We start from the raw sequence: 23,040 nt of genomic DNA on the forward strand, positions 1-23,040 counted from the left end.
AATAAAGATATTGGTTCCTGTCTTCTGCCTACCAGCTCTGTTCTGCTGAGTGAGTCATTGTAGTGAGAATGATGAGAAAGCATCATTCATAAGGCTGAAAGCTTAGAGTAATTTGTATTCAGCTAAAATTTGTGATCACAACTGAAATTACATATTTTTGATATTGAGTAGGTTATGCTGAGTACTATTATTACCTAAGACTCTGCATGCATTGTCATTTTGATTTTACAGATCAAAAAGGAAAGTTCTTGGCCGAAAGGATTCTGGAGACCTTTCTGTAAGAAACAGATTGAGAGCGTCATCTGGGACTAGCAGCCAGCCCCCCTCCAGCAGCACACTGCCTGCCAGCAATGTGCCACCAACCGGCAGCGTGAGCACTCCCATTAGCAGTCAGAGGTCCCCTGGGCTCATATACAGGAATGCCAAAAAGTCCAATACGTCCAATGAGGAGTTTAAACTACTGCTCCTTAAAAAGGGCAGCCGATCCGACTCCAGCTACAGGATGTCCGCCACAGAAATTCTGAAAAGTCCTATTTTGCCCAAGTCTCCTGGAGAGCTGACAGCGGATGTCCCCCAAAGCCTGGAGGAGTCTCCCTCTGCAGTGAGCCCCGATGCATCGTCCCCACTCTCCCCCTGCTCCCCCAGGGTCAATGCAGAAGGATTCTCCTCCAAGAGCTTTCCCATGTCGGCATCTTCACGAGTGGGGCGCTCACGGGCGCCTCCAGCAGCCAGCAGCAGCCGGTACAGTGTGCGCTGCAGGCTGTACAACACACCAATGCAGGCCATCTCCGAAGGAGAGACAGAGAACTCAGACGGGAGTCCCCATGATGACCGGTCTTCTCAGAGTTCAACATAGGCTGCACAACGCCAGGGCCAGGCTGCCGACCCCACTCGGGATCTGTAAGGGTATGAATATAAGAGGTCAGTGCTGTAGTAGTCAGAAACAAGACAAGAAAAAAAATCGCAGGGCAATATCGATGCTTAAATATGTTTGTGTTCGTAAGATGCTGGCGAAACAGAGGACTACAGCTGTAGCTATTTATTACATTACATTTTCTAAAAGGAGGAAGATACGCTATGTCTGTTCTGTTTTCTTTTGGCTTCATTTGGTTTATCCCACTCTCATTTCTATTGTCACTGTAGATTTCAAGGCTATACACTTTCCATAGAGTTAAAAGTGACTTTGGGTTTTTTTTTTGTTTTCACAGAAGGTGCCCATCAAGAAAAAAGCCCTCACTGTAGTGCTTCCCTAGGGAGGGGAAAAAAAAAAAAAAAAAAAAAAAAGAAAATGCTCTTGAGGATTGGTATTTTTCTACACTAAAATGAGCTGAAACAAAATTTAGAAGAAATTAACAAAACATATGTAAATACCATATTTTTGATAAAAAATTGTAAATAGAATTATCAAAAAGTGGATGTGGCTAATGATTTACTGCATAATAACTTTGTTTATAGAAGACAAAAGAAATCAAATGTAATAACTGTATTCTGTGAATACCATTTTCATATCAAACATAAAAAGTTCATGTGGCCACCAATAACCACTTTCAGTGCAACAAGCCTGAAGAATGACATTGAGCAGTGGAAAGGAGGAATTATCCACCTTAGTTAAAAAAATCGAAAGGCTGACTGTGATGGGATTACAGTAACCATTTGTCTTTCTAAGGCAGCTCCAAAGAAGCTAACTGGAAAGCAGAGTTGGGAGGGTTACCATGAGGATTGGTGGGGAAGGAGAGCATGCTTCTGACAGAACAAAGTCATGTCTGATGCAAAGCCCCAAAGGTCCCACCCCACAGCCTCCCCTGGGCCTTTATTCTCACAGGGATCACTTCAGAGAGGATAGATGTGAGAAGAAATGGTACTTAACTTTCATATTCCTATTAGGCGATTGGGATACATAACACAGTCATAATCTGGTAACTATAATCTTTAAACACGGTAGTTTCTGGTTCGTAAAGGAAACAAATTATAAGCATGCAAGAAGCGCTTTCGATTTATCAGTAAATATCTGCGATGAGTTTTCAGTGAAGCTTTCTCTTTGTGCTGATGAGATTCATGCTACCTAAGTATTTACAAAAATGACACTGTGAAAACGTAGCTGGGAAGTAGGTATGTGTATGCATTATTTATATTCATTGCTGAGCTGGGAACGGGAAAGCTCTGGTTCATTGTGCCAGCCAAATACAATTGGGATCTTGTCTGGATTTACCAGAAACATGGAACAGGGTGGGGGGCTGGGGTGGGGTGGGAAAGGAGACAAATCAAAGCAGCTGCTTTGATACAAAAGAAGGCAGGGAAATAAAAGCTGAATTACTTGAAGTTACTTGAATTTTCTCATCTTAAAACCACAAGAACATGTACTTTTAAGACTTAAACAGTAAGTTGCTTTATGCTTTTAATTTTTAAACAGAATAAAAGCAACAGGTCTGATTCTCCTTTGGGCCACCACAGTTTCTATCAGTGGAGCCCCATCCATGCTACTCGGAGAACAAAGCCCCTTTGTCCAAAATTGATGCAGTTGGTGTTGGGTACCGTAGGATAGGTTTGGAATAGAGGAAAGGTTAGTGCAGAGAAAAGTGTGAGGAGGAATGTGGTGTGCAGTAGGACAGGTTGAATAGGATAGCAGAAAGAGTGTACTTTGGTACTAAAAAAATCAACTAAAAGCTGGCTTTAAGCATAAGTAAATGATAGGGAAGCAGGATGTGTGAAATCGGTTTTTACCTTTTTTTTTTTTTGCTTTTAATCATGTAATGCATAAAGCTGAGTTTTTAAAAGTGGGCAGAGTGTGTTCTAAAGAGGAAAGTTCTACCTAAAACTGTTAGGATTTTAAAGAGTCTAAATAAGTCAGAATGGTTTAACAAATCCTGAATGTTATTCCCCATAAGGTTCACATCTGATTTTGCCCAATGCTTATCATAAGAACTATATCATTCAGGGTTTCCTACTGTCCTCCTGTGTAGCCTGGTTGTGTTCGGTGTGCAAGGTAGAGTTGTGTATGTGGTATGTGTATTGGGAAGAGGAGTGGTCCATCAGCTGAAGGGCTGCGAAATTAGGAAGTCTAAATAATCTAGAAGTCCAAAATAGTTTTCAAAAAGGTGATGGGAGCAAGGTTTTGGAAACAAAAAGCTAATCACATTAGTAGCTTAGTCAGGGAAATATGTCTGAACTTAAGTAAAGTGAATGAATGAGAATTTTTTAAGAGGGAATGTTTAGCATATAACAAACCAGTTTCTGGAGAACATAAGTGAAGGAAGCTTAGGTATTGGGTAAAAAATCCTTAGGTTGTCATCTTCAGTTATTTTTGTTTAAAATTTTACCAGGAGCACTTTTAGAACATGTTCAATACTCCTGAATTAAATAGTCACTCCAAACTGTAAAGAGAATACAGCTGGATTGGCTTTGATGATACCACTTTTACCTTCCAATCAATAATTTTATAGAGGCCATAAATAAATATATACTAATTTTTATTTTTTTTACCAGAATAGTGAGGCAATACTTCATGTACAGAATGGCCACAGAACAGTCCTACTAAAATATAGTTCTACTTTTTTTAATTTCCTAGTTTATGTTTAGCAGATTGAAACCCAAATAGAGATTCTAAACCCTAGAGTTCATAACAAATGTGAGTCAGAGGAAGACAAGTGGCGGGGACCCCTGTAGAGCTGCAGGAGTGCCTTTAACGCTCCGGAGACAAGCTGTAGAGCAAAGAGGACATCACTCACCTCTTGAGACAGGGCACAGTACATGTATCAGGTAACCGCTGGACCATCATTTCAACCTACTGTTCTGTTGTTTGCACTGATGTTATGGAAATAATTTCTGAAGTTAAACAGCTGTGTGTTCTGAAAAATAACATTTCCCCCCTCTTTTTTTTTTTTTTTTTTTTGGCAGCATAGAGGACTTGGAATAGTTGTAGCAAATAAAGCATATATTTGCTTTTGCCAAAGGTCAGTGATTGAGTGCATTTGCTGCAATGGTGGCAGATAGAGAAATATTGTAGGTTATGACTTAAAGAATTAAAAAAAAAAAAAAATTAAAAATTAAGAAGGTTACAGTGTAACTATTTTGGTACTAGCACCAGTTCATGCTGGCAGAAAAGACAATGGTTTATGGACTTGCATCCATTTTGTATTTTTGTAATATTTGTAAATACGAACTTTTTAAATTGTTGCAAAGATGGTTTTTTTTGTAAAATGTTTTCAAAGTTTACATTAAATCCAAGCCTTTGTATATTTTAGAGCTGTGCAACACTTTAAGTCTTGTATTTATTTTTAGTAAAAACAGTGACAGTTTCATTGTGAACCCCTCTCAAAAAATGTGTTGGAAAAGTTTGATTATCTAGAAAGTGTGTATAGAAACTGCAAATAAACGTGACTGCAATTACATCATTCCTTCTCTTTGCTTTCTTGTAATGAGATGTGAAGTCTAATCTACAGGCTACAAGTATGATATTTCCAAAGGTAAGCCTCAGCATGTTACACATTTCAAGCCATTTAATCATGGGTTCTCTAACTTATTTTTCATAAACTGAGTAAGGAGAAATCTGTATCTAAAGTGTCATTGACTTTAAGTGGAATTTTGCCATCAAATACAATTTTGCCAGAATAGAAAGACTGCTGAATTTGCCTAAGTCTTTCACAAGGTAAGAGAAAGGAAGCTGGGATGAAAAACAGTGGATAGACCATTACTTTATTTTCAGCAGGAAAACAAAACAAATCAGACCCAAGGCATAGAGAATCCAGTTACTGAACTTTATCAGATAAAGGAAGCCATAGGCAAAGTCATAAATTATGAACACAAACTTAGAAGTACAAAGATGATTTTAAAAGGGTTCGGTTATCAGGAGGTTGGGAAGTGAGGACATGGAAGCTAAGTGTTTAAATGATAACTTCCGTATGTGTCTTCAAAAATTTCATATCTGCAGGAAAAGGGAAGGGGAAGATGCGCATCATGGAACTTTGGTTTCATGACATTTTGTCAGTAGCTTTGCAGCACTGTAATTGGTTTTTTAAAAAAATGCGTTTGGAAAAAAAAAGCTGAAATGTGCACATCTGGTGCCTTACAGCATGTGGGAAAGATCAGCTTTGGGGAATGCTGCTGGGCTATCTGCAATCAGGCTTTGCAAGGATGTAAAGATTGCCCCGACGGGTGTAGTCTTCAAGTAGTCTCCAAGTGGGAAGCAGTGTGCATTAAATTTGTTCTAACCAGATGGTCAAGCAGTTAATGATTATGTAGATCATTTCCTGTTGTGCTGTGTGCCTTTCCCAATTCAGAAATACAGATAAGCAAGACCCGCAGGAAGAGCTTAACCCATAGAGGAAGGCACAAGCTGGTTTTCATCTGCCCGCTGTATGCCTGTGTTATTTTCATGCTTAGTGAAAGATAAAACATTAGACTACATAAAATATACCCAGTACTTCTATATATGTATATAAGGTGAAATCATTGTAACTATTTACAACGTATGTGAAGACAGTGACTTTTGTTAGTCTTTGTGAAATCCAGGCTTCAGCTTTGAGTATGTGTTCATGGCATAAAACTGCAAGGCCCATCCAGTGATTATATAAACTCAATACTATAAGTAGCATCACTATATACACAAGCTTTCCTCAGGTTGTACTATCCCGGTTCTCAGCAAAGCATCCCACCATGCTATGCAGATACATACGAGGAATGTATATAACTATACATTGGAAGAGTTACAGGTTTGGGGAAGTGGGGGGTAAAGGACAATAAAATATATGCGTGTTAAAACTTAGATGCCACATTGAAAATTTGACACCTTCTTCCCAGGGTGGTATTCAACCACTACCCAACAAATCTTCCCATAGTGTTCTGGGAGACTTGGCAGCTCAAGCTACATATGTAGCCTGGCAGGGTACTCCTTGAGCCAGCAAGCAGGAGGCATATCTTAATCTCCATATCTTGCTGAAGCTTTTATCTGGAACAGAGAGGCACTGATCCACAACAGAAGTCCCATTTCAGAGAGGGGACTAGCACAGGCACTTATTCCAAGGACTGAGTGTTAGTGCCTGATCTCAGGAGCACTGCTGGTCACATCTGATGCTCTGCATAACACAGATACAGTCTGGGAAGCAAGGGATCCTCTGATCACCAGATTGCAGCCAAGCATCATCTCCTTGCCTTTTACCATGGCAGGGCAGGAGGTACACTCCATAGACAGCTACCAGGCTGTCTCCACAGGGAGGGCAGCACTTGGGGCAGATTCCTAACTATCTCTGCAGGTCTCCAGCCATCAGGCTGTCCTAGCAAAGGGCAGCAACAGACAGGACTGATATTATAATATCACAGTTTTCACCTCAGCCTGTGAGAGGGCCAGTCTTCTTGGTGAGGGATGCTTCCATTATCACACCTGTAAGATGAGGGGTTTGGAAGAGCCAGTTGTGCAGACACAGGCTGACAGCCCCTCAGGTCCCTCCTCTCCCAGGGGTACACAGAGCATGTGGGGGCATTCAGGGAGTGTTAGTGGCAAGGGTGGGGACACCTGAGAAAGCAATAGCACCTCCCAGACTGGGCAGCCAAGGGGCCAGAGAAGGAAAGGGGTTCAGTGCCATTAGTTTGGATTTGGGAGCTCACCAGGCCCTGGGGCAAGCGGCTTTCCTGGGAAGAGGGCAGCTGATTTCTGGCTGCAATCCCAGTACTGATTTCTACTTACATTTCTATGGGCACTTCCTTGACAGACTTTATGTTCCATAAACCTATTTTTGGTTGCATTCATGATATTTCCCTCCTTTAATTCTCTATGTGGTGACAGAGGCATCTATTAACTCTTCTGATAGTTTCCCGGGATTAAAGTCAGGCTGACAGGTTTTTCATTACCCACCTTATCCCTTTTCTATTTTTAACTACTGCCACATTAGTGTTCTCCTTAAAGTTTTCCAGTTATTGGTTATAAAGATTCAACAGGATCTTTCTCCTAACTTCTTGGATGCAAGTTACCTGGTTCTGCTGACTAAAGATAGGTATCTTTAATTTCTTCAGTATGAATGGAAGAGGTTTCATTGGTATCATTGGTATTCCAATATTGAACATATCAATATGAACATATGTTCATATTGAACATACCAATGATACTGGAATGTATCATTGGTATTCCCCAAAGAGGAAACTGAAGAAATCTATTCAGAAGAAAAACATATACTCCAACATAGGCTCAGGGTCGGACAGTAGGTAAGCAGCTAGATACAGGCTTTCCCATTATTCAATTGCATTGTCATTTAACTCCCTCAGAGTTGGAAAATCAGAAAACAACTCTGAATATTAAAAGCAATTTATCCTATAACAGCTGTTGACATTCTTAGTTAAGTTTACTATTTTCTTAGAAGATGAATTAAAAAGCTATGCAAACCAGTGATGGCAGTGACAGCATCATGGAGAGGAGGGCTAAATTTTGTGCACTTTCACTCTGAATAGGTAGCTGTCAATTTTTTATTTATTTTTTTCCTTAAGAGAAGATTATTGAGCTCCAACACAAATACTTCTTACTATTGCATCGGCATCTCCATTTGGGGTGAGAAGAGGCAGGAACTGCTCCCTCAGTCTGGAGAGAATAACCAAGGCCAAGGAAATTCCATTTCTTAATCAGCTCATAGGCTAATTCACCCTAACAGTGAGGTACTAATTAGGCAGAAAAATAAGCCTTTTTGCTAATGGCACCTGAACAAATAAGAGAAACATTGCCCCCTAATAATGGTTTTGCAATAGTTTTGATTTAACTTTAGGCTGCATTCTTTATATATCACTCAAAATAAGCAATTACTCAATGAGTTTCCTGTGGAAATTCACACTATGGTTTTCACTGAGACTGAGAAAACTAAGTAACATGACTGAACCTATGGCTTGGCCAGCCTGTTAACAACTCACTTTGAATCTAGGTCTGGTGGCTTAGCTCTCGTACAAGCCTTTGAAGCTGAAAAAAATAAATCATTAGATAAAACCATTGTTATGAGTAAAGGACATTCAAAATCTGTAGGAACATGAGATTCAGCTCCTAAGCAGTCTAATTTATTTAAGTACTTATAAGGCTGGCACAGGACTACTATATTATTACTAGTAGTTAGTCTTCTCCACTTAATGTTCTCCTTTTAAAAAATACTTCCTTTTGCTATTCAGTAAAGGCTTACTTAGCAGCAACTGGGCACCCCTTACACAGTTTCTTTGTTATGGGTAATGAAAACAAATCATTTTATGACTATTTAAGAATGGTAGAGCCTCAAAAATGAATCCTCTGGACTGTACTTCACACTTTCACTGTTTTCTTAGGTTTGGTAGATAATTTAAGAGCTGTCTCAAAGAAAAGTGAATGAAATATAGACCATACCCTCAAGTACTGATGCCAAACCATATTACCCTGTTACTGTGATCTGTCTCCGTGCACTTCACTTTGCCAAGCCAGCTGAACCATCAAACAAATCCTGAGAATATAAATTTAGGCTAGAATTTCTGTTACTTTCCTCAACTTAATGCACAAGTCAAGGTTTGAGATCTGTGAAGACCAGTGTGTAACTGGAATTAGTCTACAACTGCATTTGTCATTTGAAATGTCCAGCAGTACAAAATACTAAGTTTCAAACCTGAAATGAACACATTACAGAAACAGATAAAGTAGGTAAACTTTTATTTTTATTTTATTGGATCAGGTAACTGTGAGTACCAGGAAAGATGGTTAACAAATAAATTTCAAGAAATTTCCTGCGAAAACTGATCAAAAAAAAAAAAATATTTGTAGATCAAGTTTTTTCACTCCTGAAACTATGATTCCGCATTCAAACACATTAACTATTAGCTGACTCCTCTCCCTGTAACAACTCCTGCCTACCTCCACTTTCTTCATTTTTCAAATCCACCCTGCCCTCTAGATGGCTAGTAAGCCACTGAAACAGTACTTGTAGAAATATAGAGGAATGCCAGCCACTTTACATATTCAAGACAAAACTTTCTACAACAGCATGCTGTAACTCAGAACAGAGGTGTTATGGCCTCTAGTGTATCAAATCATTCAATTAACATTTACGTCTTAAAGACTGTACTCCTCTTAGCCCTACTGAAATGTCTGTCTTCTTTCAGTTCCTCCAAACACCATGTCTCCACAGGACTATGTAAATCAGATTTCAACAAAGGAACCAAAGGAACCACAATTCTCCCCATCCCTCCAGGAGTGTGGGTGGGGGGTGGCTAGACTGCGTGGCTGACTTGCCGACAGAGTTTAAACCACGACACCTGTGAAGTTAGAAGTCCTTTCCCTTCCAAATCACTCCATGTGCATGAACTACTCCAAAAGCATGTCTTGAGTCCGTATAAAGGTTGACTCTTTCCTTGACTTAATTCCACAGCTTGAGTGAAGGCTAATAATTCAATTCAGCCTTCTGGGCAGAATTACTGCTAGATAATTATTTGCTTTCCAATAGTTCTGTTAGTTACCACTGAATATGCAGCTTTTCATTTTCCATCTGACATGTAACTGCTTCCATCAGTAAAAAGCTTGTCTCACATAACTGTTCATCTAGACAATCTGGCCTGCTGGAGTAAGCATAATCCTCCAGTTCCCAAGGCCAGATTAAAAGTAGATGTTTGAATGAGTGTCATCATGCTCCAGAAGCGCTGTTTGGTACTGAGCTAATTGACTTGAAGAAATCCAGTAATGTCCATTATTTTCAAGTATGAGGTACATACGCATTAAGGGGGTGGCCCACTGTCAGTTTTCAAGACTCTTCGATCAGAGTTAGGGTTGCAGCTACTGCTCTCAAACAAGCAGGCCACCCTTTGCTCACTTCCTCCACTTGCTGGGAGAAGAATCCTACTGAGAAGTATCACACTGGGAGGAGTGTCTCTTCCAGCTTCTTAACTTCTGTGTAAGCACTCCCACTGCTACTTGTTGCCTTTCATGCACATACAATTGAACAGTTTCTGAAATTTGGGAGTCCTGATGCAGGGACTCCATTCACTTTTTCTTAATTCCATCAAGAGCTTTTCAGCATCCTAGAGTCCATTCAATACTGTTTCTGGTCCTTTTGAAGCAGCATATAAAGGTTTGGCTATCAAGCCAAAATTTAGAATCCAGAGCCATTACTATTCAGCCATCCTAGAAACCCTTGCAATTCTTTCATAGCATTGGAGAATCGTTTGGATTGGAATGGACCGTAAGATCACCTAGTTCCAATCCCCTACCATGGACAGGGACACCTTCCACTAGACCAGGTTGCTCAAAGCCCCATCCAACCTGGCCTTGAACACTGCCAGGGATGAAGCATTCACAACTTCCTTGGGCAGCCTGTTCCAGTGCCTCACTACTTTCACAGTAAAGAATTTCTTCCATACATCCAACCTAAGTCTTCCCTGTTTAAGTTTGAACTCATTGCCCCTGGTCCTATCACTACAGCTCCTGATGAAGAGTCCCTCTCCAGCATCCTTTTAGGCCCCCTTCAGATACTGGAAGGCTGCTATGAGGTCACCACATAGCCTTCCCTTCTCCAGGCTGAACAACCTCAAATTTGAGGTGGGAACAATTCTGTGTATCACCTCTATCCTATCAGAACCCGGCTTTCTCTATCCTCTCATGATCTCAAAGCCCATATAATGGAATTCCCTTTTTCCAATTTGAAAATAAATAAATAAAATAAATAAATAAATAAAGAGTAGGCTTATAGCTCTCTCCAAACACTCTTCCTATCTGATCCGATCAATATATTACACACGTATTGCAACATTGAAAGTTTCATATTTACAATGCCTTTGTTCCAATTCTTTTGCCAAAATATTACCAAATATTGTGAGGCTAATCTTGAATCCCTGAGGGAAGATGGTCCAGCACAACTGCATCTTTCATCCAGTAGCCAGATTCTCCTATTCAAAGGCAAAGTTGACTCTGTTCATCCACTGGTATGCAAAAGATAGTATCTTTTAGATCCAGCACTGTAAAACATTCATTAGTCTCTGGTATTGAGGTGAAGAGAGTATAGGGACTTGGGACTACCTGGTGTGCATCAGCTGTCTGAGCATTAACTTCTCCTAAGTCATGTATGAACCTATATTCCAACTGGGAGGATTCGAATGTTAAATTCCAATTCACATTCTTGTAACAGTCAAAATTTCAAGAAAGAGTCTATTGTACTGGTTTGGGTTTTGTTTTTTTTTTTTCTTTTTTTATCTGATCCACATTTTTTCTCATTTTCTTCAGTGCATAAACATATTCACAGTCTCCTTGCATTTTCTGGAGGGATATGCAATTGGACACACCCCTCAGAAAAAGTTAATTGTGCATTCAACTTACAAAGTAGATCTTGTCCAAGCAGTAGTTATCTCATATTCCCAGTTGTAAATTCCACTGGTTGCAAAAACTCCCTGTGGAATTCTCTCGTTGTTGCACCAACATATACTTAACGGTCCCTTGTAACTAGTAACTACAGAATGAGTAACTCCAGTGTCTATCAAGAAATCTATTGTTTCATTCCAGAGCTCAATTGGAACCAGAGGATCGGCTCCAGTCCCCTTCAATCTAAACTGATTTCTGACATAACTCCTACTGCTTCTTCCAACTGCCTTTTCTGCCCACTTACAAGTTGTGGATATTCTCTCTTCCAACACCCTTCCCAGCTGCAATAGGCACATTGGTCAGCTTAGAGAGGTATTTCACCATGTCCTTGTCCTCTCAGTCCTCTACATCCTCACTCATTCCCCTAACTTGCCCCTGTCCACTAGTTAAAGCAGCTAACAACAGGGCTTAGAATTTGGCCCGGCTCTTTCTCTATTTTTCCTGTACCTCGTCTCTGCTATTTTATACTTTGTAGTCACATTAGCTGTGAAATCACTATTCCACCGATAAAAAGCAGATTAAATAACATTCTACTTCTTTCACTCTCAGGGTCCAGATCATTTCCCTTACAAACCACTTCACAAAGTCTTTCGTGGAAGGCTGAATGAGATTCTTTCTTTCCCTGTTTTATCTCATATAATTTTGCAACTACTATAATTTTGCACTACTGAATCACTGGTCATCCAGGTTTCAGAGCTGGTCGTACGAAGCTCACAATCAAAAGGTCAGAATTCACCCAGCCAAACCCCTCTACCTGAAGTGGTTAGTCAATCTGGGCAAAGGACTACAGATCTTCCACGTGGGCCGCCAAAATGCCCCACACGCAGGATCCTTACCTGCCGTAATTCCTATTGCTTCTTCTGATTCCCTCTTCTGTCCACATACAAGTTGCAGACATTCTCTCTCCCATGCCCTTCAACAGAATGCAAATTATAGGTATTTCTACTCTTTTATTCTAGCTTGTGCAAAATAGGTAGCAATGCCTAGCTCCCCAACTGTCATAGCTTTACACTCTTTATTCATGGCATCAAACAAAGACATCAGCCCTCATTGGTTACAAGTTACATAACTCATTACTTACTACATAGTTTCCTATTTGTTAAGCAACTTTTTATTTTAATCAGTCCACACGATCAATGCCTACTTCTCTTTGGTTTCTTGTGTCACTGGTCAGTGAGTTGGTGGTCACAATAGGAATCACCTTTCACCCAGTTAGTTCTTAGTTTTGCTGCCAGTCGGCTCATCCATCCTGCATAAGTACTTCCATCTTGAGTTTCTCCTTTAAACAAATGCTTTGCTGGCACTTGATAGAGAATTTAGCAGAACATACAAAAATGTGTATTACCTGAACTATTAATAAATAAATCGCTCTTAGAAATAAGCTACTAGCAATGCATTTTATTAAGCACCTGGTATCAACCCGACTCTGTACAGTTCTGTGAGGACAACCTTTTGAAGTCATTACTACTCCTCTGCAACTAAATTTCTCCCATCACAAGCAGCTTGCAAAGAACCCAAGGGGTACCTCATGGCGTGGTAAGATAAACACACTACTGTATGCTGAAACCTGGACCCATGGATGGCACACACGAGGCTCTGCATTTTTGAGAATCGCGGAGGGTACAATTTAGCTACACACGGACGTGCCTTACCACAGAGACTCGGAGAGCAGCCCACCAGCCCTCCATTCCCTTAAGGACGGAGAAGCCTGCATGAAACTGAGCTCCCTGCCCTTATCCAGGCCTGGGCAGGCACGGAACGTGGCAGCGCCACAGAAACAAGAGCAGCGCAGAGAAACCGGGGAACCGTCGGTAAGGCGAGAACCGGCCCCGACATCGCACCTCCGGCGCCGGGGAGGAGGCGGCAGCCCGGGAGGGCGGGCGGCACCGCCTCCGCCCCCTCAGACTCCCGTTTGCCAAGCGCGCCCCCGTGCCTAGCGCGCAGCCGCACTGGTTCAAAATCGTTTGTCGCTCACATCGGAGAAGCTGCTTCCGTTTCCAACACTGCATTCCAGCCACACCTGCCTGCGACGGAGACCCGGCTCGCTTCGCTGCCCTATCCGCTTTGAGGAGGACGCCGTGCTCTGCCGCCCCAGCAAGCTATGTCCGCCGACGGTAAGGCTGCCGGCAGAGCGGCCAGCGGCCCGCCGCGGGAAAGCAGACGAGACGCGGCACGCACAGAGCTCCCGCATCTTTCGCAGCAGCCGTAGCGCTCGCTGCCTAGCCGGTCGAGCCACGCCCACCACGCCCGCCGCTATTCGCCGGTTCCGGCGCGGTGCACCATCGCCATTGGCTATCGCTGCTGCCCGTCACCGCCGCGTCGGCGGTGGTTGTGGGGGCTCGGGACGCTGTGCGGGGTGGGAGTAGCGGTACCCGCGGCGGTTAACGGTTTCCGTGCGCGGCAGGGAGGGTCCTCGCGGGCGGGAGCCGTTGTAGTCGCCGCGCTGGGCGTGCCCCAACGGCTTCGGGTTTTCCCCTCCCTGGGAGCGCGTATTGCCGGGGAGCTTCTGCAGCGAAGCCAAGGGCTGAGGGGCGGCCGTGCGTGGCTGTGCCGCGGGGGAGCTGGAAGCGGGAGTCCCGCAGGGAAATTACTGCCCAGGCGAAGTAACGTGACCCTGACACAGTTTGATTATCGCACGTTTAGGGCCCGAGGGTGACAGCGGCAGTTGCGTGGTATGCGGTGGGGGAAGCATTCGCGTTCCTTAGTCTTCAGATGGTGAGTGTAGAGGTAAAACGTTGTGGAGACTCGGCTGTGTAGCAGCGGTGTCTCGGCCGTGGCAGGTCCCCGGGTGCTGCAGTTACTTTGCTACAAAACCTGAGTACCAGCAGAGATGAGCAGTGCTCCTAAAGTGCGATGCCTGACACAGTGGTCTTTCCCGTCAAAGATATAATGCATAGTGCAACTTCTGTATCTTAGAGTTTAACTTAGGCTCAAACCGCGTATTTTTGTCAGCTGCATGCTCTACCCTGCCCTTCCAAGAAGTAATGTTTATACAGCCTCGCATCAGTTTAAGCTGATTTAGCTTGTTGCTGGAACAGGACTCTACCCTCTCAAGAGGTTCCACTTCTCTCTTCCTCAGATGCCCAGTTTCTGTGTGTGATTTCATGGTTCAAGGAGCTTTTCTGGCTAAAAAAAAAAAATAAATATTTGTGTTGGGGTTGGGTTTTAGCCAGTTCACTGTGCAGCAATACAAGTGTCAGTGTGAAGTAAAAGGCTAGGATTAAGATGTTGTAGGGTAGGAGCATAGGAATGATGATACAGTCCAGACTAAGCAAATGTACAGAGTAATGCATTGGGTGTCTGTTCCTTCTCTTTTGTCCTAATTTCTTTTGGTCTCCTGATTGGCTTTGTCTGTAAGTAATCTTAAAAAAAATATTAAGACTGTTCTAAATTCCTCAGCATCAGAAAAGATGTGCCATTAATAGTATTCCTCAGTCAAAAGCTGCAATATGAATTCAAATCTTACTGAACAGAGACCTCTTTCTGATGCTTGTTTTACCTAGAGTTTTGATCTTATTAGCATTTTAGTAATCCAGATGAGACATAATGCCACAGGAAATGTGGTTTCATTACTCTGCTCCTCACCACAGTAATTGGTTTGCATTTGCTCAATATATGATCCCATTGTCTTAATCTGTTGCAGACTTCAGTCATGCAAATTCTGACTACAGCATTCTAAATTAACTATTGCTCCAGTGTTTACTGGCTGTTGATAAGCATGTTATCCCTGGCAGAATATTATGGTGTCTCTGACCTGTGACAACATATCTAGATTAATGACAAAATTATCAGAAACATGCTAAATTCAAGGATGCAACTTATGGTGGATGGTACCAATTTTTTCTGAGTACAGTACTTGAGCATCATTATGAAATCTAGTTTGTTTTACACGTAGCTTCCATGACTGTCTGTTGCACCTGGGAGTATTGAGATCACATTTGCAGAAATATGTGTCTAACTGAACTCTTAGAAAATGAAGAAAAAAAACACTGTATTTCTTTGGAAAGTTTGACTTAGTTTTTGTGATTTGGCTAGCAGCCCCCAGGAACTCTGCAATAGAGGTCGGGATAGGATTTAGTTCTGCTTAGTGGTTTCAGCTCTCACCTGCCTTTAACATTCCATACCTCATGGTTACCTACATTTCTGTTTCTGCAAAAAGTGAGAGCATTCATTAGGTAATGTCTGACTCAGTATGAGTCCTTCCTTGTCCCTCAGGTATGTGTTGTGTATTTAATTGGTAACCTACTTGGGGAAAGACAAGTCTGTCAGTTTCTCTACAGACCAGCTGTTGCATTAGATCCCATTGTATTTCTTTGCTCATAGGTTTGATTATCATGGTATGAAGAGATAATGCATACTATGATAATGCTTAAAACTCTTAGTTATGTCTGCGGTGAGACTGAGATAATATGGAAATGATTACTTGAAGCTGGGATGGGATGATACTGGCCCTGAAAGGCATCATGACACTGATATCTCTGTGCACTCTCTTGTGTTAGTTCTTTTTTTTTTTTGTGTATGCTAGCATAAGTGTCAGGCCATAATTAAAGCAGGATTTAGCTGTGGTCCAAGTTAATGCTAGCCGAGTTGCCTTTTGTAACTTAGTTTAAACCCAGGTCAGTTAGTTCCTTGATGTTTTGTTGTTTTGTTTTTAATGTTGTTGGGTAGGGTTGCTTTGCTTCAGTAGCTTTGGTATGTAATTTGTAGTTGCTACAGAGGGATTTTTTGGCATTTGTTTTTGTTTTCTTTTTAACTCAAAGACTTCATGTTTGGCACTTTAGTTTTGTGAGGGTTTTGGTTTCTGTTTGCTTGTTTCTACTATTTCTGGATGTTTAATATCAACATCTTTTCATCTCTAAATCATTTCAGTGGCCTGTCCATGCATCTTTGAGTTTTATGTATGTTTCAGTCTGGTTCTGTTTGTCTTTCATTCTTACGTTTTGCATTTTTCTTCTGTTTTTAGCTCTTTTCACCAATACCTATACTACTACACCATTTGGGGAAAGGTGATCGAGCAGCACTGAAAAGACAAGCGGTCATTTGCTTGCTGGAGTAGGTTGATCAAATGAAAGGGTTTCAAAAGAAAGAAAATTTTTAAGCCATAATTACTTTAAATATATTTCTCCATTGGTTATTGGAAATAAGTTCTTTATGATGCTTGGGTTTACTTTGGTGCATAAAAGCAGCTTACTATAGTAATGTAACTTCTGATGCAGGGTTAGACACACAGTTGGACGTTTCTGCATGTAAATCATTATGAAAGCTGAGCTCAAATTGCTCGAAAGCTCAGTAAGTGCTTTTAACTTCCTACAAATACCTGCTGCCAAATGCCTGATAATTTTGTGTAGAAAGAAGCAAAGAAGAAATCCTGGTGAAAGAATTCTGAATGGTGAACACAACGGCTTTTAAGTTAAAAAGAGCACCTCCAATCTTGGTTTTCTAATCTGATCTTTTCACAGTACTGCTCTGTCTCCAACTATCTTTCTGTGCAACGCATTTTTCTGCACGTGCGTTTATCCATTTAATGGATCTATAATACATCCTACTGTCTTACTGAAAATCATAAGTTGTAGTCTATACCATACAACCCAGTGCATGCATTGACTCTCAGAGAGCAATTAGTTTGGTGAAGTTTTTCTCATTTTAGAGGATTGTCAGTTCAGTTTTCAAACAGAAATTAAGCATTCTCTTACACTGATAAATGGTTCCAATGACTTGATAAACCAGCCTACTTAGTAGGTTTTACTTACTAAATGTGTAATTCACTTCATGGTAAAAGCCTTATTTGAAATATATAAACCTAAAATATTTCTTAATCACACTTCTTTAATTTATAATTTCCTGTCAAGGCTAACTGGAAACATCTAAATATCTATGTCATTATATTTTTTGTGTCAGTGGAGTTAATGCAATGAAATTACTAACTTAGCACAAGAAATGCAGTTACATCTTCATTCAAGTCGCATGTGAAAAATAATCTTGATGGCTTAATTTTTTTTATTTTTTTTTTTTCAGGACCACAAATTAATCACAGAATCTGGCAGTTTGTGCTTTCTACCTGAAAGACAGATAGGTATTTAATATTGTTTGGTGCTGTATACGGTATTGCTCCATATTGTTAACGCTTCTGAGAAGCAAGAGAAATACTCAGCATTGCTTACAGGACTATGTTGCAGTTTCTTAAAGATTATAAGTGAATAGCTGGAATTCTTTTATTCTTTTGTCATAAGTTTCTGAAAGTGTGTGAAGATTGCAGTTGAATGAACGAAGTTGTCCTCACATGTAAGAATTACTTCAGTTGTGACATGAAGGATTGCTTCACCTTGCCTGAATAAGTTATGTAAAGGACTATGATATGATAACTACTTCTGCCCCCACACACCTTTTTTAAACTACCCATTATTTGTTGTCAAGTCCTTCTAGACAAAATACTTTTGAGCAGGTTTTTTTTTGTTTTTTGTTTTTTTTTAAATGACTAACCAGTCTACAACAAAGACATTTTCATTTGTTGACTGACTTCAGAGGCAAGGCAGCTAGAATACATTAGGAAAAGGACGAAGTGCTTAGTGTAAAGCAGGTGGGTCTGTGTTTCTTGGAGCAGATTTCCTTACTGTTGAAGTCACCAGTCATGTTGATAAACCATGGGTCATGTATTCTAATCTCACAACTTCTTGACTGTCTGTGTAAAAGTGCCATTTTGAAGAAGGAATAATTTTCTTTCCCTGCATGAAAGCAGCCATGTTGAGCAATGGATGATGGAGGATAAAAGCTCTTGGGATGAGGAAGACTGTGGGCACCATCTTAGAGGAGACTAGTGCATGCTGCTGCATTGCCCCTACATCATTGTAGAAATGTGTTGCAAATAATTAGCTATGTTTCGGAAGTGAGGCATTTTCTGTATCTTCTGTTTCATGTGTTTATCCTTCTGCTGAGAGCTCCTGTAGCTACAGATTTTGGTGACTTTCTGCTTAGAGTCCACTGTACTACTGATACTCTGATACTGAAACTTATTTAAGGGAGAGCAGGGAAGGGTGTGGAAGACTGAGCTTTCTTTTCAGTATCAACTACCTGTAGAAACTGTCCTGATTTCTGATCATATTAGCCTTCCTCTAGTCCAGATGGAGCTGCTTTGTCTTTGCTACATGCTGGTTCCACAGAATTTTCCCTCTTTGTACCTGTTGCTCTGTCTGCTGTAGATTTGAGTGGTGTAGTTGCTGGTCAGCTAGGCTTGATTTGCCTGCCTTATTTCCTGTGGGCCAATGGGAGGCATGAGATTTGTGGTGAAGATCCTGAATATACAGGAAAATTCTGTGCATTGTAGGGTTGCACAGGTAATGTACGATTTCACGGAATACTTGAGGGTGGAAGGGACCACTTGAGGTCATCGAGTCTGACCTTCCTGCTCAAGTAGAGTCACCTAGAGCACATTTTTCAGGACTGTGGCTCTTGAATTCTTTCCAGGGAAGGAGACTCCACAACCTCTCTGGGCAGTGTATTCTAAAGCTCAGTCACTGTCACAGTAAAGAAGTTCTTCTTCATGTTCAGGTGTAACTTCCTGTGTTTTACTTTATCCCCATTGCCTCATGGCCCATTGGCTGGCATGACTGAGAAAGAGTCTGGCTCCATCCTTCTGACAGCCTCCCTTCAGATACTTATACACATTCATCCGATTCCCGCCTTAAGTCTTCTATAGGCTTCGGTGGCCCAGGTCCCTCAACCTTTCCTCATATGAGGGATGCTCTAGACCCTTAATTAGTCTGGTAGCCCTTTGCTGGACTTGCTCCAGGAGCTCCATGTCTCTCTTGTACTGGGGAGCCCAGGACTGGACACAGCATTCCAGGTGGGGTCTCACCAGGACTAAGTAGAGAGGGAGGATTACCTACCTCAGCCTGCTGGCAATGCTCTTCCTAATGTAGTCCAGGATACCATTGCCCTTCTTGGCCACAAGGGCACATTGCTGCTGACCCATGAACAGCCTGTCCACCAGGACCCCAGGTCCTTGTCTACAGAGCTACTTTCCAGCAGGTCAGCACCCATCCTGTCCTGGTGACTGGGGTTGTTCCTCCCCAGGTGCAGGACCCTCCACCTGTCTCTGTTGAATTTCAAAAGGTTCCCCTCTGCCCATCCCTCCAGCCTGTCTAGCTCCTCCTGAATAACAGCACAGCACTCCTCCCAGTTTTGTATTGTCAGCAAACTCGTGTCACTTTCTCTAGTTAGGGATAGAAAGATGATTGCAGGGCAGCAGCGGGCCAGCTGTAAGTAAGGCATTTGCCAGGCTATACAGTACCCTATTTGGGAAATTGGCAGAGAGGATTCTGTTCTTGCCTGCTTCATTACAGTTGCACTTTTCCTGACTGTTAACTCCCTCCCAGAGTAGGTAGAATACTAAATAAATGTCAACAAAAAAAAGTTTGTGCCTATGAGGCAGTTAAGTAATTCAACACGTACAAATAGTTCATGTTAGCTTGCATTGAACTTCAGTCAGTGAACATCACTGAAGTGCTAAAAGCTGCACCTAAATTAAGTTCATGAGTAGTCCTCTTGTTTACTTCTATACAGCTAATTAAAATGGGCCAAGAACCATTCTCTGGGCCTAAACAGTGTATGCCAGCTCGCAGTCCTAACAGCTAAACTCCTTTTTGCAGGGCAGCTATGCCCCAACTAGCTTTTTGGCTTCATTTACTAGTGTAAATGTATCTACTGACTGCATGACAATTGATTGATGTTTCTGAACAGACCCTCAGTTTGGTGAAGTCTTTCATAATCTGATGACAGCCAAATCCAAATCCTGGTGAATTGTTTCTTCTGGATTAGATGGGGGGGGGGGGGGCGGCCCAAAGGAAGACTTTTATGACCTATGGATTTCAGCTTCTTTCCCACCTCTTGGTCTTTTAAGAAATGGGCACAGAAGAACAGATCAGGATTTGACATGAATTGTTTGTGTAAGAGTAAAGAACCAGACCACTATTATAGTCATGCAGCCCTTATTCATTCCTGGAGCTTAGTCCATGCTGTGCCCTGAACAGGGTAGAGATCCTGTGGAAAATACAGCATGTGCTTGTATAGTTAGTGTGTGCTGGCTGAATTTACGTTTTATTTCCTAACTTCAGTGGTTCACAGTGTGGTTCCTTACATTAATTTGTTTAATCAAGAATAAATTCCACTTCCTGCCCTACCCTCCCAAAGCCAACAGATCTAGCGCTAATAGCTATAATACAGTTATTCTGAAACCAGGGCGGTTTTTTTCTTGATGTAGTATGTTTAATTGGAAAAAAATTGGTACTGAAGATTTGCCATTCAGTATTTCTGCGCAGCATCTTACTGGGAGCTGATCTTTGGTTTGATCTGAATACCAGTTCTGCAGTTAGGATTTGTAGAATTTAAGTCCATTAAACATTTCTTGTTTATGGAAGTAAAATTTCATATCCAAATGAATGTTTTGTCATATGCTTGAGTGTAAATAGTGGAGTTCTTCGAAGTTGTAAACGAGTACTGGTTTATAACTGTTCCTGCTGAAGCTGGATGCTGTAGGGAGAGTAACAGCAAGCTGTTTCTCTCTTCTAGTGTGTGTTGAAACCTCAGTGCCGTTTAAAAGTGGCTGCATTTAGATGCAAAAGTGAAACTGGGTTAAAATTAGCCAGTGGTACAATTCAGATAATGCTAGACCAGATAAAAGCGCTAGTCACCTGATAAGCAGAGGGGCGTCTAGCCTTACCTGTTTCTCTTTCTACATATGCTGATAGATTATGTACCTGTGAATGCTGAAGATGATGTGGAAGCAGTGATTATTGACAATGGAGAAAATGGACTGTCCACACAAAGCTGTGTGTCAATGGAACAAAACTCTGAAGTAAACAGTGGTGTTCACCATGTGGCTCAACTTGCCTATGGTAATTGTTCATTTTTACTGTAATGAATAGTTAATGGCTAGTTTTAATGCTGTATTGACAGTGCTGCTGTCTTGGATGCTTTCTGTATTACCCTTATTGTTAAAATGTGTTTTATTAGAAAGCTACCTTACAGAAACTGATTGGCAATGCATTTAAAAAGAGGGACCTTTTTAGTTATTACTTTAGAGGTCCTTATTAATAGTGAACCCATTGAAATATTACATTTTTACATTTTTTAAAATTTAATTATAAGTAAGTATACCTAGGAATGAATTAGCAAGCAAATTGGAAAATAAATGGCATGGAAGAACCTAACCCAGAAAATGAGGTTTTTAGGTAAACTGGCCAGTGCAATTCAGTGGAGCACTGCGGGTACTGATGTGCGGTGGTAGTAAGAAGGTTGTTTAAGGTGATAAATTACCAGCTGTAAGTAGCTTTTGCTGTTCGTCTTTAATTCACTGCATTTATTTTAACATGCAAGATGAAAGTCTCTCAAATCTTACCCAGTTCTCTGTTGGCCCAGACAAAAATTAATCATAGCTGTTAGGAGCATTTAGTAAGTCCAGTAGCAGTATTACCGAGTTTGCAAGGAAAATGACTGTAGCTAAGTGATGGCCCTTATTGGCCTTTTTGTTTGGCCAGTTGGTTTTATAGAGAATCTCATCAGTATTCCTCTTCAGCAGAGTCAAGTTACATTTCAGCTTCCTAGTGTTGGTAGGTGCTTCTGAGAACTTTTAATCTTTTTTGGTCTTCTACTTGAGAGTAGAGTATACTCTAATTTTTTGTACATTTGTGTCTGAAAACATATTTGGGGGAGGAGGATGGTTTGGATGGTTTACTTTGGGGTTTGAGTCTGTTTAAAAAAAATAATAATATTAAAAAAAATCCCACCTGAGAAACTGTCATAGACAGTTGCTCGTCTTGATTTCAGGGCAGGAACGATTATTTCTGTATCAACAGAAGAATCATGAGTGGGTATGATTGTTTTTTAAAAGGTAAAAGATGGTTTTGTCTTTTGACTTCAGGCTTACAGCTCCTGTTGTTGATCGTTAGCATTTGATATTGTCTAGTTAAAATTGAGTATAGTGAGATGTATGACTAAAACATGGCATAAGTTTATCTTGAATATAACTGTTTAACTTGACTCTTTGAACAGTATTTCTCTCATATTTTATTTAACCATCTTAGGCCAGTGACTTGTCAAGCAGTACCTTTTCTTCAGATCTGGTTCTGTCTGTCCAAACTGGTTTCTTTGACTTTTGTCTCATATCTTCTTGCCTACGGATACAGAGCTGTCAGAGCAGCCAGCTGCAGAACACTTCCATTGTGTTTTTACTTAGCCATTTATGCCCACAAACTCAGTATTACTTTTGCTGGCACTCTTCTTTTAGGTCATATTTGTGCCTAAATCTAAGTTTGGGAAGCTAATCAGAAATATGTTTAAAATATAATTAAACCAGGGAGCTGATGTTTCTCCAGGTAAAGTAGCATTCTGGTTTGTCTGCAGAAAGTATCTGAAGTTTGAGGGACTACACTGTGCCTGTGAGTTAATCCTCCTGCCCTGCACCCCTTCTACTTTCAACGTGTTCTCTTGCCTGTATTGCTGTTGGTCCCTCAGGGTGCTACTATCTCTCAGGTTCAGTTCTGGGGATGCTTAGTGCTAGGAGATGAGTGCTAGGTCTGTGTGGCGAAGACAGAGGGATGAGGTGATCTGGGAAACTCTTAAGCTGGGTGGGAGAGTAGGTAGGTTTTAATCTTCACCTAAGGGAATAAATATTAAGTTTAATATTAACTGCGTATGTATTTTTATTGCTG

At 41.2% G+C, this 23,040-nt stretch overlaps 2 protein-coding genes across 13 annotated transcripts in view; both read left to right on the top strand.

The window, feature by feature from the left end:
• The window catches only part of NHS (NHS actin remodeling regulator), a 255,417-nt gene extending 251,031 nt beyond the window's left edge, over positions 1-4,386 (top strand). For all 6 annotated transcript variants that reach the window (XM_061453168.1, XM_061453170.1, XM_061453172.1 and 3 more), the window contains one exon: positions 232-4,386. In XM_061453168.1, the coding sequence (XP_061309152.1) occupies positions 232-856 (625 nt within the window). In that variant the 3' untranslated portion in view covers positions 857-4,386. The remainder of the gene's footprint in view (positions 1-231) is intronic.
• Positions 4,387-12,957: 8,571 nt separating this feature from the next.
• Positions 12,958-23,040, top strand: part of BEND2 (BEN domain containing 2) — a 31,989-nt gene continuing 21,906 nt past the window's right edge. The window contains exons 1-3 of one of the 7 annotated variants that reach the window (XM_061453165.1): positions 12,958-13,449; positions 17,351-17,408; positions 21,079-21,225. In XM_061453165.1, coding sequence (XP_061309149.1) covers positions 21,168-21,225 — 58 coding nt within the window. In that variant the 5' untranslated portion in view covers positions 12,958-13,449; positions 17,351-17,408; positions 21,079-21,167. Of the gene's footprint in view, positions 13,450-13,864; positions 14,051-17,350; positions 17,409-18,376; positions 20,278-21,078; positions 21,226-23,040 lie in introns of those variants that run through there. The other 6 variants (XM_061453162.1, XM_061453164.1, XM_061453166.1 and 3 more) reach the window with 6 other exon arrangements.

The sequence above is a fragment of the Pezoporus flaviventris genome, unplaced genomic scaffold (assembly GCF_033815535.1).
Source record: "Pezoporus flaviventris isolate CSIRO_AGI_PZ_B2104156 unplaced genomic scaffold, CSIRO_AGI_Pfla_v1 ptg000015l, whole genome shotgun sequence".
NCBI lineage: Eukaryota > Metazoa > Chordata > Aves > Psittaciformes > Psittacidae > Pezoporus > Pezoporus flaviventris.